Raw genomic sequence first — 21173 nt, 5'->3', positions numbered from 1 at the left:
ATATGTGTAGGGGGGAACATGTTGGGAACTGTATTTGCAGGTAGATTGTAGGACAGAGGTGGCCCTGGCTTGGCCAGATATGAAGCTTGGAGAAGAAAACAATGAGACACCAAGGCCTCCAGTTCAGCTCTGGTCACCTAAACCTTTCCTTACCTCACATGGCCCACAAGAGAGACCTCGGTGATCTTTTTGTTCTGGATGTCGAGGATGAGTTTGTAAGCATTTTTGTCCCTCGCAGATTCATCATTAACTCTGAGGATTGTCCCAAAGTCAACATCAAACCCTGGAATTAGGACTTCACTGGAGAGAGTCCTGCTTTGACGATTGTATTTGAACACCGCGGTGGCTTCAGTCTGCTGTACTCCTGAAAGGGTTCACGGGAGAGTCAAGAGTGTGCCATGAGACTATGCAAAGGAAAAAATGAGGCAGAGAAGAAAGCTGCAAACCCCTGACTACCATGGGTTTAAATGATGATGCTGGTTAAGATTTTCCCATGGACCATGTTTGCTATCCATTCACTTCACTTCCAAGCATTTACTGATGGCTTATAGTGAGCTGGGCAACGTTCTTGCATCTGGGGTACCCAGCCCTTGTATGGTTCATCTTTTCATGGTCAATGGGGTCTGCGGACTGTATGCAAATCAGTTACCTGTGTCAGGGGACAATAAATATTATAAAGACATGGGAAACAGGCTATGAGGAAAGGAAACAGAGAGGGACAAAACGGGGGCTATTTCCTACACTTTGGTCACGCAAATATTTCCCTGTTAAAAGGATATGTGGGCAAGACCACAGTTCATAGAGGATCGAGCCATGCTGAGTTCTGGATGCAAGGTTTATAGGCAAAGGCCTGAGGTGGGGGATGCTCAGATGATCAATGAATGCAGAGTATGATTTTTCACCTTGCCCCGCCCCTTTTCATTCTTTCTTGCCTTCCTTCCTTCCCAACCCTTTCTTTCCACAGCCACATGTCATATCCTGACCCCAACTCTGTTGTTTTTCCACCCCACTACTGGCATAGTAGCCTGAAATTTCCTCTAATGCAAACACCTCCATGTCTTGATTGGATTACTTACATCGCTTGCATACTGTCTTCTTCCCATCTTTTCTCGACATGGTCCAACCTTAGAATATTTGCACATGCTAGTCCCTTAGCCTGCAACTCTTTCCTCTGTGGCTTATTGCCTCTCTATCCTGTCATCTTTCCCTCTTTCTCTTTTTAAAAAGATTTTCTGGTAGTAGTGGCGCACATCTTTAATCCCAGCACTCAGGAGGTAGAGGCAGGTGGAGCTCTGAGTTTGAGGCCAGCCTGGTCTACAAAGTGAGTTCTAGGATAGCCAGAGCTACATGATGAGGGTGGGAACCCTGTCTCAAAAAACATAATGGAAACAAAAGACAAACAAAATTTCCCTTTTCATCCTTATTTTACTGTCTCTCCCACCCTCTTTTCTCCCTACCATGTATACTATTCCCTAGAGCCTTTTATACTCGATCCCCCCCCCCAAACCTGAAGACATGTTTGGTTGATTACTATAACTTCCATGAAGATAAAGCCTTTATTTCTAGCCTCAGCTTTAAGAAAATGTCTGACACCTACTGGGAACCCAGGAAACACTTGTGAAATGTGTCACCATAAAGATGTGTGTCCTGAACCCAAGACAGAGGCAGTGATGGAGCAGCCTCATTTTGGATACTCACCTTCTGCTTGAACTAGGAACTTCAGTGTGTCCACCAAAGCCTTGTCCTCTCTTTGGAGTTCATAGCTTGCGCTGGCAGAATATTGCTCCACCTCTCCCGTGGGCTTGAGCTCTAGCTCATACCTAAAGATATCACGGCATGTCCAGTACATATTGTTAGCTCCTTTCAAAGATGATAATAATGCCCCCCAACAATCTAGCCTCACACACCACAAAATGCATGTATGGTTTAAATACCATATCTTTCTCTTAGCTAGTGAGAGTCCTTATGATTCTACTTAATCTCCCCAAGAGCCCTAGGCAAGGGAAGCTCCCAGGATGTCCAGGGATTTTGGATGAGTTAAAAAGTCAACCTGTACCTTTCATGCTGAGAACAAGCAATGGGAATGGGGGTTGAGGAGTGATGATGAGCCCCAAAGCATGGCGAGGGCTTTGAACACACACACTGGTCAGCTTCACAAAGCTTATAGTGGTAGGTCTGGAGACTCAGAAAAGGAACTGATAGACTTGAACACGCTGTGATCTCCTCACCCAGTACTTGAAACACCTCAAGGGGGGACCCACAGTGTTGACCAGAGGGCCACCATTTTAAGTTTCCAGACAATGATGTTAAGGTTGGAAACATGGTCCTGCAATCCTTGGCATTTTGCTTTTTGTCCCTGCCAGGTAGAGGGGAAGCAGATGCTAGGCTAGCATCGAGTGTCTCTCACCTGGTGTCCCCTGTCAGTGGGTAGTAGGAAGCATACTCTGTGGAGCTGGCATTGGAGTAAGCCCCCGTGGTGCAGTAGTTCATGCCAGTGAAGAAAGGTCGGCAAGTTGACCAGGACTGCCTGTTCTCAATCAGAGGAGGAATCTCTTCCGTTTTGGTGGTAGACACCAAATGCAGAGTGTTGCTTGAGAAGAATGAAAAGGGGGCGTTACCTTTGTATTATGACCTGAAATGCCTATTGTTGAATCTCGCTGTGGACATGCCTCCCCTGCCCCCATCCTCTATTCCTCTCTTTTGTTCACACCTACCTCACATTATTTGGTTTATGGGAAAACAAATATGAGTATAAAGAGCATCAGTAACACGATCATAAGGACCCTATGTTTCAGATGTTACACTGGGTTCTCTGCGTTACCCTCGATTCCCCCGCTGCAGACCTAGGATTCCCATTCTACAGCACAGAGAGAAGCTTGGAGAGAAACTTACCATTGAGGTTGGGTGCAGGTTGGATGTAGGGACGTTGCCTTTTTTGCATGCAAGGTTTCTTACATTCTGAGTTCTTTCTACTAGCACTAAAATGCTCAAGTTTTGGCACCTGTCCACCCTATACCCTGACCCCCATCTGCAAATCCCTTTATTTCCTTCTTAGCTTGATTTGTCTCCTTTGTAACCAAGAGGGTTTTCTTCCCTTGAAGTGTTCTTTCCAAACACTTTACACTGCCTCTTCCTCCTTATGCTCCTGAAAATGCTTTCTTTGGTATTACCAGTCCTTGCCTTGCTCCTTAATTCGATGGTGTGTGTGTGTGTGTGTGTGTGTGTGTGTGTGTGTGTGTGTGTGTGTATGTTATTTATCTTCTTTGGTCCCTCACAAGTGTTTTGTGGAAATGCTCACACATATCCACATTAAGGTATCAGAGTCTAACCTCTGAGAACTTTGCAACACTTTAGAGATGTACTTCAAAACTGAGAAAATAGAACCAATTCTACCCATGCCCTGGTTTCTTCTTTGGAATATGTGTTTTTAAATTTGGGATCCCCACCCCTAGCTTTTGGTGGTGTCTTAAGTCAAGCTTTGCTGATGTGTTGGTAGCTCTGATGTGAGCTGAGGGAATGTCTCCTTTGCTCCCCCTTTACCCTGTTCCCTCCCCTGACTATGGTTCAGTCATGCCTTTACATGCTGACCTCTTTACTGGGCTCGGAGTCCAGGTATATTTGATGTCTAGGCGGCTTAGATTAGTCATTTCACAGGACACCAAAAGCAGCAATTCAGCATCTCACTCCGAGCTGCAGCTTTCTCTCTGCCTCCTATCTCAACAGAGGCCACGCCACTCCCCTCTCTTCCTTCCTTTTCCTCTCTAACAAGTCAATCTTCAAACACTAGTTTTTCTGCTTCCTTAAAATCTATGGAGCTTCCTCACTCCCTAAATGTTCCCCCAGGGCAAGCCCCTGTCTTCTCCCATTCTTAGGTGAGCTCCACTCACTTTTCCCTTCTCCCATTTTTGCTCTCCAGAGTTGGAGAACTTCCTCTAAAAACACAAGCTCATTGAATTTATACTCCCCTTCTCAATTCCTTTGGCTTCACAAGGGTATACACTCTTTCCAGGGCCTTGAGAGGCTAGCCATGGTCCGAGATGGCCTGCTCTTTTCTACCACAGAGCCCTTTTACTCCCTGTGCATTTTACTAATTCAGCTCACCTTAGCATACCCAGTCCTTTTCTTATCCTTCACGCCATTGCACACGCTCTACCCACTGCATGGACACACACTCTTTTCTCCTCTGCTTGCTTAACCCTGACGCAGGCCTTCTAGCAGATCAGAAGTGGCTACTTTCGAAAGCATCCTGGCTCCCTAAGTCTTTATGATCTACGATTTTACAGTCTCCCACTTCTCTGACCTAGCCCTTGCTTTATTACGGCTGTTTCCTTAATCATGTGCCTTCCCTGTACAGTTAAAAATCTAGAAGACCAGGGTCCTCGTATATCTCCTTCAGCAAGTTTGATACAAACCGGGTGACTCATGCTGTTTCTGAGCAAGTGAACAAATGTGTTGAGGATGCCATTGAAACCGGAACTCTTAATATGAACCTGAACGCGATGGATGTTTTATTCAGAGCTGGCCACCACAAACTAGTGTGACCTTAGGCACAGGTAGGAATGCTTGTTTCTCAAGCAGGACTTTTCTGGCACTGCCGTTTCTCTGTTCTCAGAGTAAATGAGAAATTAAACAGTGCTCTAGAGTCAAGTAACTCTTGACAAAGCAGCAGATGTATAGCGTTGGCGTTGAGAGGCATAGGAAACTTCAGGAAAATACACCAAGTAGACTCATTTCACTGGATCTTGAATTACCCCGGTTAGTTAGCTAGTCTGGCTAAATCCTGTAGAGACATACTCAATTCTCTCCTCCAAACCGGCCAGGTAGACCTTGATGGTAGAATTACCTGCCACTGAACAGCTTGACCGGCCTCTTTGGAGCAGGAATGGTGACCTTCAGCTCTCCTGCCTTCAGGGCCACTCGAGCCTCCAGGCCTGACTCATGGAAGAAGTTGGTGTTCATCTGGACACCGCTCCTTGCAAAGTCTGGGATGATGATGCCCATATTCGTCACAAACTCCACGGAAACAGAGGGCTTTGCCACTAGTTCTGCCTGAATCTGGAAGTCAGAAGGTGACCTATTCAGTTTCACTCAGGACCCCTCAGAACCCTGACAGACAGCTCGACTTCTCTTTCTGAACTCTGACAAATGCCTCTGCTAATCCACACTGCAGGGACAATGACTGCGATTTGAGGGAGAATAGCTGAAGCATCCAATTTCCCCAGAGCCAGTGTACATTTCTTAGGACTAGCAAAAGCCTGGACTAAGTTTAAGCACCACTGGATACAAAGATAACCAGAGCAACATCCGCGGCTCCCCGTGCATTACTGCATCCTAAGTGGAGATGGCAAGAGATAATACATGCAGGCAAAATCCCCAAGTTCCTCATAAAATTGAGCAAGAAGATTGTAATCATGATTCCCGTTGCCTTGAGTTGGAGCATGTCTTAAACATGTGTGCAAAAATCCCACCCCGAAGGAAAAGAAACAGTCATTGATGGTGGTCAATGCTGAGTCTTACATTGGCTAGTTCCATTTTCACTCCAGCCTTGGTTCCGGGGGTGATGACTCCAGAGGAGGACACTTGCAGCTGTACCCCTGCTCCAGTAGGGAGCACAAAGGCATTGTCCATGAAGATGTAGTGAAGGTACAAGTCATTCTTTGACCCATCTCTGATGGCCTGTGCAATCTGCGAATGCAACGAGAGGCAACAATGCAAAGTAAGCCGGATGTGGGTGAGCTGTGTTAAAGGTGATCTCCTAAATGCCACACAAGATGCCTCTTTATTCACAGAGGGGAGCTAAGAATTCTGATTAGCTCGGTGGTCTCATCATGTAAGTTCATGGTTACCGGCATCAACGCACTGGGGGTAGAAGCAGTTTCTCTGGCTTGAATGTCACGTCATTTTAAACTGCTGATTTAGAGGTCCCTAGTGGAACCTCCCAGCTTGATGAACTTTAAGTATGAGGTATGACATTATTCTGCTCTTGTAAAAATCTGAATGCAAATGAGACTTCACAGGAAGTGTACTATATTATGGTAAAGGCAACTTTTTGAAAGTGAGTGCCTACTGAGGCAATGCCCGTGATAATATAGATTGATTCTTGCTATCTTATATAACATTTTCATAAAAGAACTCAAGACCTTTGTCCTTTTTTCTTTCTTTCTTTTGTGCAAGGGATGGAACCTGGGCTTTGCAATGCTGGGTGACCTCTGTGTCACTGAGTTACACCCTCAGCTTTCGAGACCTCACTTCTAAAAGTCCACAGGATTATTTATCTTATCATAATGAACATATTTGTTTATTTTCTCCTTTTATGATATACCAGTATCTATATAACACAAATGTGGATAGTGGGTTACAGTTTGCTAATAACTTTTGTAATTGTTGTATCATTTCAGCGTTTGAAAGCGCGGCTGGCATAGGTTGAGGAGGATATACTTAGAACTATTTTCTAGAAGATCAAACTAATATTCTTGAAAGATACAGCTGTTATGAATGGCTTTATTTCCAAATGCTATCAATTTTTTTTAGCTACCAAGAACAATATTTTAAATAGTTTGTGTGCATGTGGTGCGTGTGTACATGTGTACTTATGTATGTGGATGCACTTTGCTATGCATGCATGTGTAGAGGCCAGAAGTTAATGCTGGGTCTTTCCCTTTATCAGTCTCTGTTCTTTGACAGGGTCTCTCACGGATGTATTCCTGTGTTGTCCAGGCTAGCTGGCCAGTGAGTTCCCAGGATCTGCTTAGGTTGTCATGGGCACGGCTGGCCTGGTTTTACATGAATGTCAGAGATCCATGCTCAGGTCCTCATGCTTTCACAGTGACATGGAACTGCCTCCCCAGACCCCTCTTTGAAGACTGTATGTGTACAGGTATATGTTTGCTTACATGTGTGCACTTGCATGTGGGTGTTCATGTACATGCACACATGTATGTGTGTGTATGTGTGTGTGTGCATATGTGTGTGTGTGTGTGTGTGTACCACATCAACCTCAGATGTCATTCCTCAGGATCCTGTTCACCTTGTATTGTGAGACAGTCTCTTGGTTTTACCTAGAGCTCGCCAATTTGGCTAGGCTAAATCTGCCAGCAAATCCCAGGAATCTGTTTATCTCTGCCTCCCCAGTGCTGGGATTATTGGGGTGTGCCACAACACTCTGCTTTCTCGTGTGGTTTCTGGAGGTCTAAACCTAGATCAGTCTTCAGGACAGGTCTGACTTTACTGATTGAGCCCCCTTCCTTGGCCCTTGAGAATCTTCTGTACTCAAATTTAAGGCAAACTTGTATTTCAAAGGATGTACAAAACCCTTTCTCAGATTTGTGAGGCTGGTGGACCTAAGAAGGATCTGGCTCATCAATTAGTGTTTCTACAGGGCCTGGGTCACTCACCATCTGGGGGATTCCCCGCAAAGTTTGTGCACTGTTCAGCAACAGCCTTCCCAGGGCCTGGAGGTCTTGGAGCTTGACAAAGCCGAGTTCTTCCCCTAAGATGCGGAGGTAGGCTCGGGCTTCAGGGATTTCCGTAGATTTCAGTTCTTTGATCAACTTGTCCACCATGGGCATGATTCCATTCACCATGTCCTAGGATTTTTAGTAGCAAGATGTCCAGTGAGATGGCAGCTCTGCTTAGCACTTACAGACCTCTCCGGCCAGCCTATCTGTGCAACTGTGAGGTGCTCATACTCAAGGCCCCCCTGCAAGTGTGATAAGGACATAGGGCAGGCACTGAAATCCGGTCCCGCCTTTTACTGAAGGAGAATTCTTCTAAACAGAGACAAAACCTGAGACGCTCTTGTCAGGGTTAGGAGTGTTCTCAAAGCAGTGCCTAACTGGAAGGAAAATTAGGGGAGCTCCTGTTCTCCAGGATCCCCAGGGCTCCTCAAGATTAGGATACCCTTTTTTTCCCTCCCTTGCTTATCCCTCTCACCCTTTACTAGGAATGAGTGCCAGGAATTTCTTGAGAAAAGGTGGCCATGATTATATAAATCAGACGGGAGTTTGAAAAACGCGGGACTATAGATCCATTATTAGAGAAAGAGCTCCATACACTCACATAAGGCATTGTGAAGAAAAGACCCAGAATCGGTCAGCTTCTGGTGGAGGTCAGAAATCAGAAGTTGGGTATGAGACCATCAGTGAACATCTGGAAGCAAGCTATGGCCCTACTTCTAAACCTTGAATATGTCTCCATGTCCCCTGGAGCCTAGTCAAAATGGGGTCTGATTCAGTAAGTCCTGGGTGAGCTCAAGAACCATCATTTCTAGCAAATTCGTTTATGGTACCAATCACAAGACTACACCATAAAAGGAGTACAAGCAAGTAGAGGAACAAGAAACTTCAGCGTACACAACCTAGTTTCTACTCCTTAAAGTAGGGGCTCTTTGCCAGCTTCGGAGTGGAACTTGTTCTCACTAGCCAGCTCACTGATATGAGTGACAGCCAAGGAAAAGTTGCTGATAATGACAAAAACATTAACTTAAAATTTATGATCATGTCTGCTTATTGGAAAATCAGTAGCAACGTCAGGAACAGTGCACCTTATTTCATTTAGTCGTTAAGTGATGGTGTGAGATATGGATTATTAGTACCCCATTGACCTAGGAATAGGTCCGTCACATGTAATATCAAGTAGTTTTCTCAAGGGTTCACGACTTGGAGACAGCGAGGTGTGAATCCAAACTCATTTCTGAGGCGGCACACTCTTAAATGTTTCACTAAAGTACTTCTAGTTAGTCCTTTTCCCACTAAATTTCCAAGAGGCTCTTACCCATAAAGGATATTGGCTCTTTGTCCCACAAAGGTGTCTAACAGATAACCATATCGATGATTTCAGGTAGGTAGAACTTTCATATCTTCTAGGCATATAGATGAATGTCTGACAGCAAGATGGTAGGCTTCCCTTAAAGAAAAAGGATACCTAAAAAACACATACCTGTTCATGCTTGTCATCTTTGGTATAGCCAAAGTGGTCCACCAAGACCTTGGAGACACGATCAGGAACTTGTCCATCAACCCAGTACAAAGCCTTGTTGACACTGTCTGGGAAGAATCCTTGCTCACCGAAAAGAGCTTCCAGTGTTGGCTCAAAGCCCTTTCCTTCTAAACCAATCTGAGAAAGAAAACCAGGCAAAACGTGTCATTAGTCTTTTGCTTGTACAGCAGACAGTGTCGTCCCCCCCCCGCCCACTTATGCTCTTATAATTAAACAAGCAGCAGGCGAACATGACAGAAACCCTTCAAGGAAGTTGTTTGTTTAAATCTCATTAGACTCCTGAACGGTAGCACTCCTCTGGCTTTCCCCAGAAGACACAGCTAAGGATCAGAGAGGATAAATCATTACACTAAGGATTCAGAGCTGAAAAGAGATTAAAGGTTTGATGGGAAAAAATCATGTATTTAATTCAATGGAGAACTCATGCATTTTTCTAGGGTTTGGGGTTCAGGGACTTCTCTGAGACATCTTTGATTCTGTTTAATCTAAGGAGTCATGCTTCAGGTGACCCCTAGTGGAGGCCGATGGTGTTGTACTGGATGGGTTAACTGCATTGAGATCCTCTCACACACACACACCTCAAAGAGATCAGTTGAAGCAAGTCCAAAGACCGCGAGAGTTGTTTTCAGCATGCTTTCTTTGGGAAGGTAACTGCTTGGGTCAAATATAAGATTCCCTTCCACTTTGGCGGAGACTGGGTCAAACGATGGGAAAGAAACAGATTTGGAGATTTGATAGTTCTGGGAAAATCTCCTGAAGTCCATGATTGTTGGAAGTTGAGAGCCCTCCAGAGCATTTTTGATCAAATTCTTCAGACTAAATGAAAAGAAAGAATATACTTTGAGTAAAATCCGATGTTACTGGTTGTCTCTTCATATCCCACTCAGTTATGAATTTTTAATTACTAAGATATGTAGATTTAGAAGTCCCAAGACTTTGGCTTAGGGTCTGTGCACACTCACTTTTAAGAATCCCCAAGGATGGGCAGTACCACAGTCAGTGACTGGTGTCCCAGCCCAGGGTTCTCAGTGGCTGATGGAGGAAAATGGCTCTTACTTACTCTTGGACATACAGCTCTTCTGAGTTCAAGATGTTGGCGATGTGAGATGCCACGAAGTTCTTCACCTGTTCACTCTGCTCCAATTGTAGAAGCTGGATAATTTTGCGAATTTCTGATGAGGAAGGGCCCCTCATCAGCAAGAGATAGGCAGCCAGTCTCTTCTCCACAGGAGTGGCACCATTTGCAAATGTATCAAAAAGGATCTCTCGGACCTGCAGCGAAAGAAGAGACTGAGGTCGCTGTCTTTTGTTCAAGACACAGAGCATGCCTGACTGATGCTGGTGTGTCTGGTGTTTTATGAGAAACTCTAATTTCTGTCTAAAATGACCACAAATGCTGATACTTAGTCTTCTTTTCAGCATCCCCCCAGGGCAACCAGCTCAAGGAATGGCACCTGGAAGACTTGTATGGACTATGAGCTGAGCTCAGTTTCATTAAAGCACTCAAGTCTTGACCAGCTCATGACCTGCCACATAGTGAAGATAAAATTGTCTCATTGTAGGTTATTTTGATGTCAAGACAAAGATGGAAAATGACAGTGAGTTTGGAGAAGGTGTTTCTAATGCTCTGGAGTTATTTTTTGTCACCTCGGGTAGGACCTAACTCACTATCTGGTTTGATGAGATGTGTAGTGCCAATGTTTTTGCAAGATGAGATGATAGTCAATTTGTTAGCGGGATAACATGTAGAAAAAACGGTCTGTGTTCTGCATGTGGATTAGCTACAAAGTGGTGTGTCTTTCATGTGCACATAGTAGCATGTCAACAGGCTTACTGAAGCTGACACCAGGATGGTAGTACAGGCAGGCCCAGGCGCTGAAACAAATAAGTGATGCCTTCATACGATCTAAACCTCATTGGCCAGCATCAGCTCTCACTTTTCGAACCCCACGGCACACTTTACCTCTTCTCCCAGTCCCATCTTCCTCAGGGCCTGGATAGCAGCTTTCTGAATCAGCAGCGATGGCTTTGTACTTCTCACGCAATTCAGGACCGAGGACTTGAGTGCTGGCATTACCTGCTCCATGGTTCTGCCCATATTTCCGATGACCTTCATTGGAGAAATGAAACCAGAACTCATCCCAGTGCAGAAGTAAGGGGTGTCCAGGGTGAGCAACTTTGTAATGATGTATACGATAAAAAGACTGAAAGAATACCCTCAGGATCAAGTAGGTGTGGTCTTCATCCCCCGTGCACTCGTTGTCAATCTGTTCCAACAGGTAAGCGGCAACATCTTGCAGATCGGGGCTGCTTGAATGGTCTGCATCATAATAGCTTCCAAGGAAAGGAACGGAGATTGCAATTTAGCAAGCATAGTTAAACTTCTCTTAAAATCCAAACTTGTGTTTGCTGGTCCTTATTTCAAGCTCTCACTCAATACGAGCAATAGGAAACCAAAAGAAAAAGGATTGGGATTCGAAGGTGGGGGAAAGCACCATTGAAGCAGAGTTCTAGTGCTTCCCTTGTTCCCAGGAGGAGTGATGTAGGATGGAGCAAGGCGAGGTAAAGACTCACTTGTTAACCACGTGGCTCAGGGCATACAAGGTGGCTCGGCTCTGCTGCTCCTTGGCGGTGTGAAAGATCTCCCGCAGCCTCTGGGTTGAAGGATTTGGGATCAGAGCCACCAGGTAGGTAACAATGTCAACCAGGAGGGGGTGAGCCTTCTCAGTTTTCAGCCACTGGAGGATGTGAGTGTAGCACTGGGGTTGTCCACACTGGACCAAGGCTTGCAGAGTGATGGGGCTAAGGAGAGATGTGCAGGGTGGAGTTACACAGAGGACCATCATGTCGAACCCAGTATCCTCAGCATCTGGCTTGTCTCCTGCCAAGAGAGTCCTTGCATCCTTTCTGTACTACCTGGAGCTAACCATCTTTCACACTATAGCTATAGCTCAGAGCCCAGGAACCACGATGACTTCCACCATGGTGTCCACCCTAGTGGTATTGCCACCACAGAGACATCATGTAGGGAACGAAGCTAAAGAACCCCCAGACCGGAAGCCAATGAGGATGGTTATCTCTGTCCTTTTGTTGTGAAATTAACTGTGCCTGGCCAGCATGTGCATGGGCTATTCCTGGCCTCAGTCCCTCCTGTGACCTTCTCAGCATGTAGAGCAAGTACTGTTTGTGTAGTAAGTAGAAAAACTGTACTATTTTGTTCTCCTGAGTTCTCTTTCTACTAGCCTGAAAGTTTCAAGAGAGGTTCAGAATTTTTTTCTTGCTTTTCATACTGCTCACAATAGCATAAGGAATTAGAAGATACCCATATAATGTGGGAGCCACTCAGTACCCTTCTATGTTATCACACAGATGCATGTATGCTTCAATGGTGTGTGTGTGTGTTGCCTATAGAACTCTAAGCTCCTAGGATGGTTTTTCCATGTAGTAGATATTAGCTTATTAACTGGTTAAGTAGGTTGACAATTAAATAGTTCCAAAGATTCTTGGGCTAAAGGTTCTACATCTTCCGTAGGTCATCTGAGAATCTGCTTTGCCACTATTAAAGACCTACCTGGACACTCCAATCAGCTGTGGCAGGAGAGACGCGACTGTCTCATCGTTGAGACCTCTCAGCTCAGTAACCAGTTTATTGAAGAGATTTGCTCGCTGAGCATTCTGCTCCGAGACAGACAGTCCTTTCAGTTCTTGAAGAGTACTCAAAACAGCCTCAGCTTGCTTTGTGGGTGATGTGGACTTGGTGTTCTCAAAGGCCAGACCCACCTTCTTGGTACCTGGAAAAAAGAGAAGTATCAATGAGTTTTGCTTCTGTATGTAGCTTTGTTGAGTCTAAACTGGAAATGGCATAGGAATCAATTAGGGGAGAAGAAAAAGGCAACGAATTCTTTCTCAGCTCTTATTAGATATCAGACTCTGAGTTGGATGTTTCCACTCACTCATCACAGCCTTCCTTGGGGGTGGGGTTGGAAGAATGGTCTACAACTTAAAGTGAGAAGAAGGGAAATAATATGAGCAACTTAATTTGGTAATTCTTTAACAGTTTATTTGTTGATTTGTGTGTCTCTGTGTGGATTCGTGTACAGGATGGCAGGTACCCACAAGGGGCAAAGGAAGGAGTCAGATCCCTTGGAGTTGGAGTTTCAGGAAGTTGTGAGTCACCCAGTGGGGATGCTAGGAACTGAACTCAGGTCTTCTGGAAGAGTTGCATGTGCTCTTTATTGCCAATCCACCTCTCCAGTCCATTGCTTTGAGAATTCTTACTCAAGAACTCTCTAGATCAGCAAGATTCAACCTGGAGCTGAATCTAGGCTTTTGTGAATCTGGTATCAGATCATCCTGTGCTTCACAAAATGGAAGGAGGTACTTCTGCTGCCATGGCAACACTGAGGCTCAGTGGTCCTCACCCATCAGGTCTTCCACTGGGACCTGGACCTCTTAGCAGCATGTGGAGAGGGAGACTCTCCTGCAGTCCCACCAGATCATAGAAATAAACTACAGTGTTGACTTTGATTGGAATTAGGTCTCATCCTATGACTGAGACTACCTCATAAAGCTCCACTGCATGTCATTTCCCTCTATGGGATGGATTTATCAGCACATGCCTCTACCCATTGAACTCACAGGCTCCACCACCAAGAAAAAAATAAGATAATGCATAAATCCAAGTGTTGCCTGATTGACATACAAAAGCATCTTTGGCCTGGGGTTAGAATGGAATTCTCTCAAGTTCTTTTAACTCTAAAGATCCATTCCTTAGATTACTAGCTGGCCTGACTCTCAAGTTCCTTTTCCTGTTTCACATCATCTAACATCATGGCTCTCAGTCTTATGGATACATGACATTGTCAGCATTACCAAAGCTTCACATCCAGCTTAGACTTCCCATTTCTTATCCATAAAATACCAGGTTGTAGATGCTGTCTCGCTTCACTTTGTCCCACAACCGCTTAGCACCCTGAAATGCTTTCTTGATAGCTACAGTCTAGCGGCCAGAACTCCAGAGTCCACATTGGTCCACAGACACTGAACAGGGAGCTGAGCCATGAATGGCACCCTGTGGGCAGATTTCCTGGTTCCCCGGAGACATAAAGTCTTACCTTCATTGAAGAAGCGACTGTTGATCTTCGGTGTGTCTTCAAGCCTCAGTGTCTGTGTGACTTGAGTCATGATCCCATACTTGTTCCTGGCAACACAGGAAGTACATGGCATCATGGATTATCAGTTATTGAAGGAAATGCTTTCCTTTCAAGGTAAAAGGTCTGCATCTAGTTTTCTGCCCCAGTTCTGTCACCTTTCAAAGGATGGTGAAATCCATCCATCTTGATCCTCCAATGGGTAGTGCCCACCTCTTCCTGCTCACATGAATTATCCTGTATTATACTCTACACCCGTCTAGAATTCCCAGAGGGTTTAGGGTACAGCTGAGCATTGAAACTCTTTTGTAGCTCTCCTAGCACAATCTCAAGGCATAGCAATTATCTAATGAATGTTACTTGAACGTCACTGTTTAACATGGATTTGGATATATAATCTCCATCTTAAATCCTTCATGAAAACCTAAGTAGGGCACCATAGAGTGCACAATTCACAATTTTTTTTTTATGGATCTACAAACCCTTCAGGTCCGAGTCTGAGATACTTATTGTTCTCAAATTCTTCCAATGTTCAACACCTTTCTGGGAAATTCCATGTTAACTTAAAAGCAGGACTGAGATGGACTCTGCTTGTATCTCCCATAGCTTCCTCTAAGACCAGCCTTGCCTGGAACTGGGCACCCAGGAGGGACTCAGCTACATCAGTCCATTAAATGACGAACTCTGGAAGCAGCAGGTGACCTACTTGTAAGAAAAAGGCAGGAAAAGGTGCTGCTCATTGCAGATGGCTTCAGACACGTGCTTCCTCTTGGGGTCCAGGGTGTACTGGCAAGATTGGCTGCTGCTGACCAGAGTTGACAAGGGGCGGACCTGGGAACAGGAGCAGAGGAGAGCATTTTGGTCAGTCCCTAGGATTTCAAGCTGAGGCGGCTTCTGCTATAGGGGGTTGCCATTAAGGAAGTAGAGGGTGGATGTCTGAAGTATGAGGGAACTCAGGGAAAGAAAGAGAACTCAACACTTGACATTAGCTAAGGGGACACAAGACAGCACACTCAAGGATGGAGACTTTTCTTGTTCCATACCCGTGGAGCATTCATCAGGTATAACATGTGCACCTTGCATCCTACAAAACCTCCCATGCAGGTGCACACCTCACAGCTTCCATTTATACAAGCTTGGGACTTTGCAGGTTTGTCCCACATCTTCCTTGTGGAATTTGCCCAGTGTAGTATGTGAATGGCAGATGCTTGATCTTTTCTGGTCAGGCCTAGGGATGCTTCTCTGCACAATTAAGTTTATTATTTTATCAACTATAGTATTTGGTATCTCTTATTGGCAGGTATGTAAACTCTGTTGCCACATTAGTGTGGAAGTGCCTTGAAGGGATGCTGTCCACTGTCCATGATTCAGTTGCCTGCCTGCCTGACTTCCTTCCTTTCTTTCTGCCTTCCTTCCTTCCTTTCTTCCTTCCTGTTTTCCCCTTTCCTTCAGTGCTACCCAGAGCAAGGATGAGCACAGAAAACATTCTCAGATGTCAAACCAGTGCATTGACCTTGTATAAGTCTGGTCCTCATGGTTATCAGACCATCTATTTCTAGCTTCGAGGACAGTGTCTAGGAAGACTGGCAGGGATGGCAGGAATTGTTCAACAGTTCATGTTGACTGAGACAGCCTGTGACTTATATTCTAGAACTGTTACAAGGACTGGGCAAACTTAGACAACATGTACTATAAGACCCCGTGTGATAGCAAAGGAGGTTAGTACTGAGAGAGTGGCTTAGGCAGGAACTTGAGAACTTAGCTCTAGTTGGGTTCTACTGGGGATGAAAGAACAGGAAGCTAAGATACAATCATGTCACTTCCTGGACTGAGGGAGGTGAGAGAGCATGGGCTTTGGGAGTTCTGTAGAGACCCTTCACATAGGACAACCAGATCTTGAATGGGGAGAGAAGTGACATTAAGTCATCTCAGAGAAACACAGGTAGGTGGCTTGGTGCTGTGTCAGAGGGATATCAGGAAGGACCAAGCTCTGGGGTGGGAGTCCTGCACCCAAATCCAGTCCAGCATAATTAGTAAGAGCCCTTCAGCCTTGGTAGTCTTTCCTATTTCTGGTCCTGGGGTCTCACTGAAGTCTACATAGTGGACAAGCTAGAAAGGCTCTTCCCTGAGATCTCTACTAGCTAGACCATTCCAGAATTTTCCACAGAGGGCTGTTGTGTATGATGAGATGGTAGGAGACTCACCAGGCCTTTGATGAGGGCCAGAGGGCTGACATCTGTGCTGGTGGGCTGGAACCCATCACACTGCTGCAGGTGTCTCTCTGTGGACATCTCTGTTGCCACAGTGCCCTTTCTTGAGTTCACAGTGACCTGAGTTGAGCAGTTTCCATACACGGTATCCTGTGGGAGACCAAGGTAAGACCAGGTTCGCTCAGGATGGGAAAACAACTTTGGGAGCTCGAGAGGGGCTTGGTACAGAGGCAGGAGGGATACGAGTTGTTACAAGGGAGAGTTTTCTTTGCTCCCAGAAAGAGGGTAGCAGTGCTATGAAAGGCCAGCTGGAATGGCAGGGGTAGGGGCATGGTCAGACCCAGGAGAGGTGGTTCCCAGGACAGGGACAGGCAGGTTGTATCTCTATAGCTCAAGCATAGAGCAGCTGAGAGCTTAAAACACAGAATGGGCTCATGTTCTTGTGTCTGAGTACATTGAATTCTCTCTGAGGCTGATTCGAAATACAATGTATTCCAATATTTTTCATATCTAAAATACACAAGACTTTCTTGTGCTAAACTATGGGCCCAGGGGGAAAAAAAAACCTTAACCAGAGCATGTGGATTGGTTAAGATATCCTAGGAAAAACTTTAACATTAGACTCAGCACCATGAACCTGCTCAAGATGATCTATTGGTAAGATCTGGGGACATGGGGGGACTCTGATCCCTGGTATTCATATCAATCCAGGGTTCCACATGTAACCACTCTACTGCCCATCAAGGGACAACATGGCCTCTGACATATGAAGACATACTTTGCAAGGCCACTGTCACCAGCCTTTAAACTTCTCACCAGGAGCAACACTTGCTTGTCCTCTTCTGTCTCAGGAGGAACCAGCAGGGTAGAAATGATGCCCCTCTTGATGTTCAGGATGTGTTTAGGTTCGTCCTTGTCGGGGTAAAGGACTACTTGTTTCCCTTCAGGAGTGGCCAGCTTGAGCTCGAACCTGTCGCGGGAGAAAGGAAGTGCAAGCTCACAGTAAAGACCTTCTTCCAGTGCAAGCCCACAGAGGGAGCCAGAAGTGTGGACAACTCTTCAGTTCGTCTTTGGACACATTATATATATATATATATATATATATATATATATATATATATATATATATATATATGTCCATCTTCCACGTGCATTTCCACAAAGTCTACAGATATGTGTCGGCTTTCTCTTTCCGTTTCCCCTGGCCTTTCTTTTTTGGCTTGGCTCAACCCTTTCTTCTCTGTTCCCCTTGTCTTTTTCATCCTTACCCTTCCTATGGACATCTTCCTGCATCCTTCAATGTCATCACCCCGTTAATATAATTCTATACAGACTTGCAAGAATGCAAACACAGAGATTTTTTTCATGTTTTACACAAGAAACATTGCATTATGAGCACCTGTCTTCATCTTAATTTTCTCATTTAATTATGTTCTGGGAAGGCCTGAATCATTTGGTGTAGTTCCACTAGCGTCTCTACTAAGGCTACACAGCATTTCATTCTTTGGTTATTTGTGGTTCCTTAAATATTGCCTCATTTAAGGGCATTGACTTTCCCTAGTCCTGGATTTCATTTTTTGGCCCCACAAATGATATAGAAATAAACAGCCTTATGCATCTATTTTCACACATGGCTGTTTTATTTAGATGAGCCAGAGTTCCAGAGATGAGCACTGCTATGTCACAGGACAAATACTGTCAATTAGACTGGGCATTGTCAAGTGACTCTTGTGTCTTCCACTAGTGTACGAGAATGTATTTCCTTCCCTGTAGCCATGGGTACCATCTCAAGTTTTGTAGCTCACTGGGTGTGGCTGAGACATTCTTCTGTAATACATCATTGGCATGTATTGACTTCCAGTGACTCTGAGTCTTCTCCTACAGTTATCAGACATCACTTTATTATTCATTCACTCTGAGGCCAAGATGGAGGTCCAGGTCAACTTTGGTCTTAGGAACTGACTTCTTGTTGGGGACTGCTTGAGCTGCCAAGGGCCTGGCTGTACCTGCTCTTAGTTAAGCCCCCGGAAAAAGAACACCAGGTCTGTCTCCCACAGCGCTGGACCTCTCAGAATATTCTAGACACAGCCGTGCCTGCCTGGCAAGTCCTTGGGGTCCAAAGGAGAAGCCTCTTGTGTTTGGAGATGAGAAAGGACCACGGAATAACTGCTACTTCCTCTGCCACCACAGCTCCCCCTCACATCTACGTCTCAGGACCATTTTTGCCTGTCTTTCAGAGAAAGGACAAGGTTCTAACATTTAGCAAATCTAAGAAAAAAACATAGGCAAGGGAAGAGAGTTTCCCCTGCTACCAAGTTGACATCCTTGCAACTACCTGTGTTTCACACACTTAATGTGTCCTAAACTAAATGGGTACAAGCCAACAGTGCTGTTGAAAATACTTGAAGATTGGAACAGCTCTGTCACCATTGTGTTGGGAGAGATGCCAGCTATAAATGGCAGCCCCGGTCTCCAGGGTGCAGTGGCTGCCTACCAGTCACAGGCAGGAGACTGCTAAGGATCTGCCTTCACTTTGTCCTGTGCTGAACTGATGCCACACCCTCATAAGTACACGGGGGTACATGCTATGTTTATGCTCTCAGGACAGCCAGTGCTGCCTGATCTGCCCCGAAGACCCGAAGGCATCATCCTTGTTCATTTTAAACAGGATCTTACTTGTTTAAACAAACCATCTCAGCTTTATAGTCGCAAAAGTGCTTCAACCGGGAGCTCTGTTGGCAGAACAATTTAAATGATAATCAAGGAAACTTAACTAAGGAGGGTCATTAATACTTCCCTCTTTTTGATAAACATGAAAACTCCACAGTAACCTGATCTGTGATGAGCACTGACTACAAATGCTAGCGCTCAGAGGCACGCCTGTCGTGGCTCACACACTCAATATTTCCACAGACGCAGGCGTACATGCGTGTCTCATGCTCGCCTCAAGTAGCACTTGCAAAGTTTAGGTACTTGGAGACGTAAGCCCATGCCTTACCTGGACATGGCAGCTGCAAACTCATCAGAGTTCTTGGTTTTCTTCATCAAGGCCTTGCCCTCGGGGTTGAAGCCATACACCTCCTTAAGGGTACACTGGCTGGTCCTCATGATGAAACCGCAGAGTTGAGGGACCTCCAGCTCTACCTGAGAATGGAAAGTGGTGCTACACTGAGTTTCTCCATCCAGAATGGGGGACATCCATGAAGCCCAGTCTCCAATCAGGAAACTTGAGGGAAAGCTGTTGAGAACGTGGCCACGGAGTCCCCAGTCCCACACATTCTAAACACATCTCATGCGTCCCTAGGCTTCCCGCTCATCTTCCGGAGTTAAGAAGTTTATGATTGCCTCTACGCACTGGAAGGAGGGAGTCCTTGTATTGGTTTTAAATGTACTTATTTTACTTATAAAGAATCTGGGGTGATTGCTTAGGAGAAATGCACAGTGGAGTTCAGTAAACAAAATGAAACAAAGCAACAACAAGTAGCAATCAGGAAAAGCAAATGTTTCCCACCTACATTTCCCCAAACTCTTCCTACAGGAGCCTGCTGAAAGCATCACGCCTGGGCAGCTCAAAACTCTTGGTTGCTTTCCAGAGCTATTCAAAGAGCCCTCCAGCACGACGGAGAAACTCTATGTGTGTGCCATCTAAAGCAGCAGCATGAGCCACAGGTGGACGCTGGCTATACTGAAATATAGCTAGTGAGAATAAGAACTGGATTTTAAATTTTATTCAACTTAAATGGCCACCTGTGGCTAATGCCCATCTCTGTGTGTAGATCAGCACTGTGGCCCAATAGGAAAAAGACAACTCAGCAAAATGGGCTCCTCTTCCCCACACAGACCTCAGTAGCAGCCCTTGGATATCCTTTATCTGCACATCCAGGGATAGAGTATTGTCTCTCAATAAGTAACATTGCATTTTACCAAATCAAGTGTTTTCAAATTCTCCTTCTAATTCTCCATATTGTGTTTGACATCAGAAAAGCTGCACGTTCTGCACTCTCGTGCAGTAGCTACCTTCTTTGGAGTCCTCTCTGGCCTCTCTCACGGTCAGATCTACAGCCAATCCCGTGGGCCTCCTAGATGGTGACCAACTATTACACTTTGGAAGCTAACGGGAGAACAATCTGTCTGGAAATTTTTTCTGTGGCAGTTTACTCATTCAGGTGACTTATTGTAGTATGAAGTTCCAGCATACGCTGGGAACTGCTGGAAGGTTCTATGAGGGGCCCACGGCGGGACAAGGCTCTGTTCCAGCAGCAGGTCCCTCTAGCCCTTGTCCTCCGTACCTTACAGTTGATCTTGGTGGCGCTTCTGGAATCAGCAGTGCCCCAGACGCCGCTGGAACTCTCTGCCTCATAGTTATACACGTACTTCCGAAGGTGCTTGAATCGGGTTGCATCTTCTGAAGTGAGGAGAAAATAGGTCAGCCCCCAAACTGAAGCAACTTTCTTAAGGCAGCTACTGCTGGACAGAGAGGGGCAGCCTCAGAGGGAATGAGAGTGGTGGCTGAACTCAAGTCACTTGTGGCTGGCTTTGCATTATGCTTAATTTGTCTTTATAGATTTAACAACGGCATTTTTTTTTCTGAGTCTGATGTTTAAATTATTTGGGATTCCTTAGATCATCTAAAGTACACGGAAGGGAGGGCACTAAGCATCAATTAATGGAGCTACAAAAATCTGTAGGAAGACACTGAAAAATTATCAAAGTTATCAAAGGGATAAGACTAAGCATTTTCTCCGTGTGAAGATGATGTCCTGATCTGACTTTGAAATGCCTGAGACAATGTTAGTTGTTAAGGCGGTCTAGTTGA

The 21173-nt window shown here is 45.2% G+C and overlaps 1 protein-coding gene across 1 annotated transcript in view; it reads right to left on the bottom strand.

Annotated features, from left to right (window-relative positions):
• Apob (apolipoprotein B) overlaps window positions 1–21173 on the bottom strand; it is a 37691-nt gene that overhangs the window by 15306 nt on the left and 1212 nt on the right. Inside the window, exons 3-21 of the mRNA XM_038318370.2 lie at window positions 20647–20762; window positions 19356–19501; window positions 17174–17327; window positions 16352–16507; window positions 14854–14978; window positions 14112–14197; window positions 12569–12788; window positions 11572–11799; window positions 11214–11331; window positions 10961–11107; window positions 10058–10269; window positions 9576–9813; window positions 8938–9114; window positions 7395–7586; window positions 5518–5685; window positions 4844–5055; window positions 2408–2590; window positions 1699–1820; window positions 154–364 (exon numbers count right to left, since the gene is read on the bottom strand). Coding sequence (XP_038174298.1) covers window positions 154–364; window positions 1699–1820; window positions 2408–2590; window positions 4844–5055; window positions 5518–5685; window positions 7395–7586; window positions 8938–9114; window positions 9576–9813; window positions 10058–10269; window positions 10961–11107; window positions 11214–11331; window positions 11572–11799; window positions 12569–12788; window positions 14112–14197; window positions 14854–14978; window positions 16352–16507; window positions 17174–17327; window positions 19356–19501; window positions 20647–20762 — 3211 coding nt within the window. The remainder of the gene's footprint in view (window positions 1–153; window positions 365–1698; window positions 1821–2407; window positions 2591–4843; window positions 5056–5517; window positions 5686–7394; window positions 7587–8937; window positions 9115–9575; window positions 9814–10057; window positions 10270–10960; window positions 11108–11213; window positions 11332–11571; window positions 11800–12568; window positions 12789–14111; window positions 14198–14853; window positions 14979–16351; window positions 16508–17173; window positions 17328–19355; window positions 19502–20646; window positions 20763–21173) is intronic.

This window comes from Arvicola amphibius, chromosome 2, assembly GCF_903992535.2.
Source record: "Arvicola amphibius chromosome 2, mArvAmp1.2, whole genome shotgun sequence".
In the NCBI taxonomy this organism is placed as follows: Eukaryota; Metazoa; Chordata; class Mammalia; order Rodentia; family Cricetidae; genus Arvicola; species Arvicola amphibius.
Note: the sequence above shows the minus strand (reverse complement) of the source record. Positions and strands in the feature narration are given on the sequence as shown.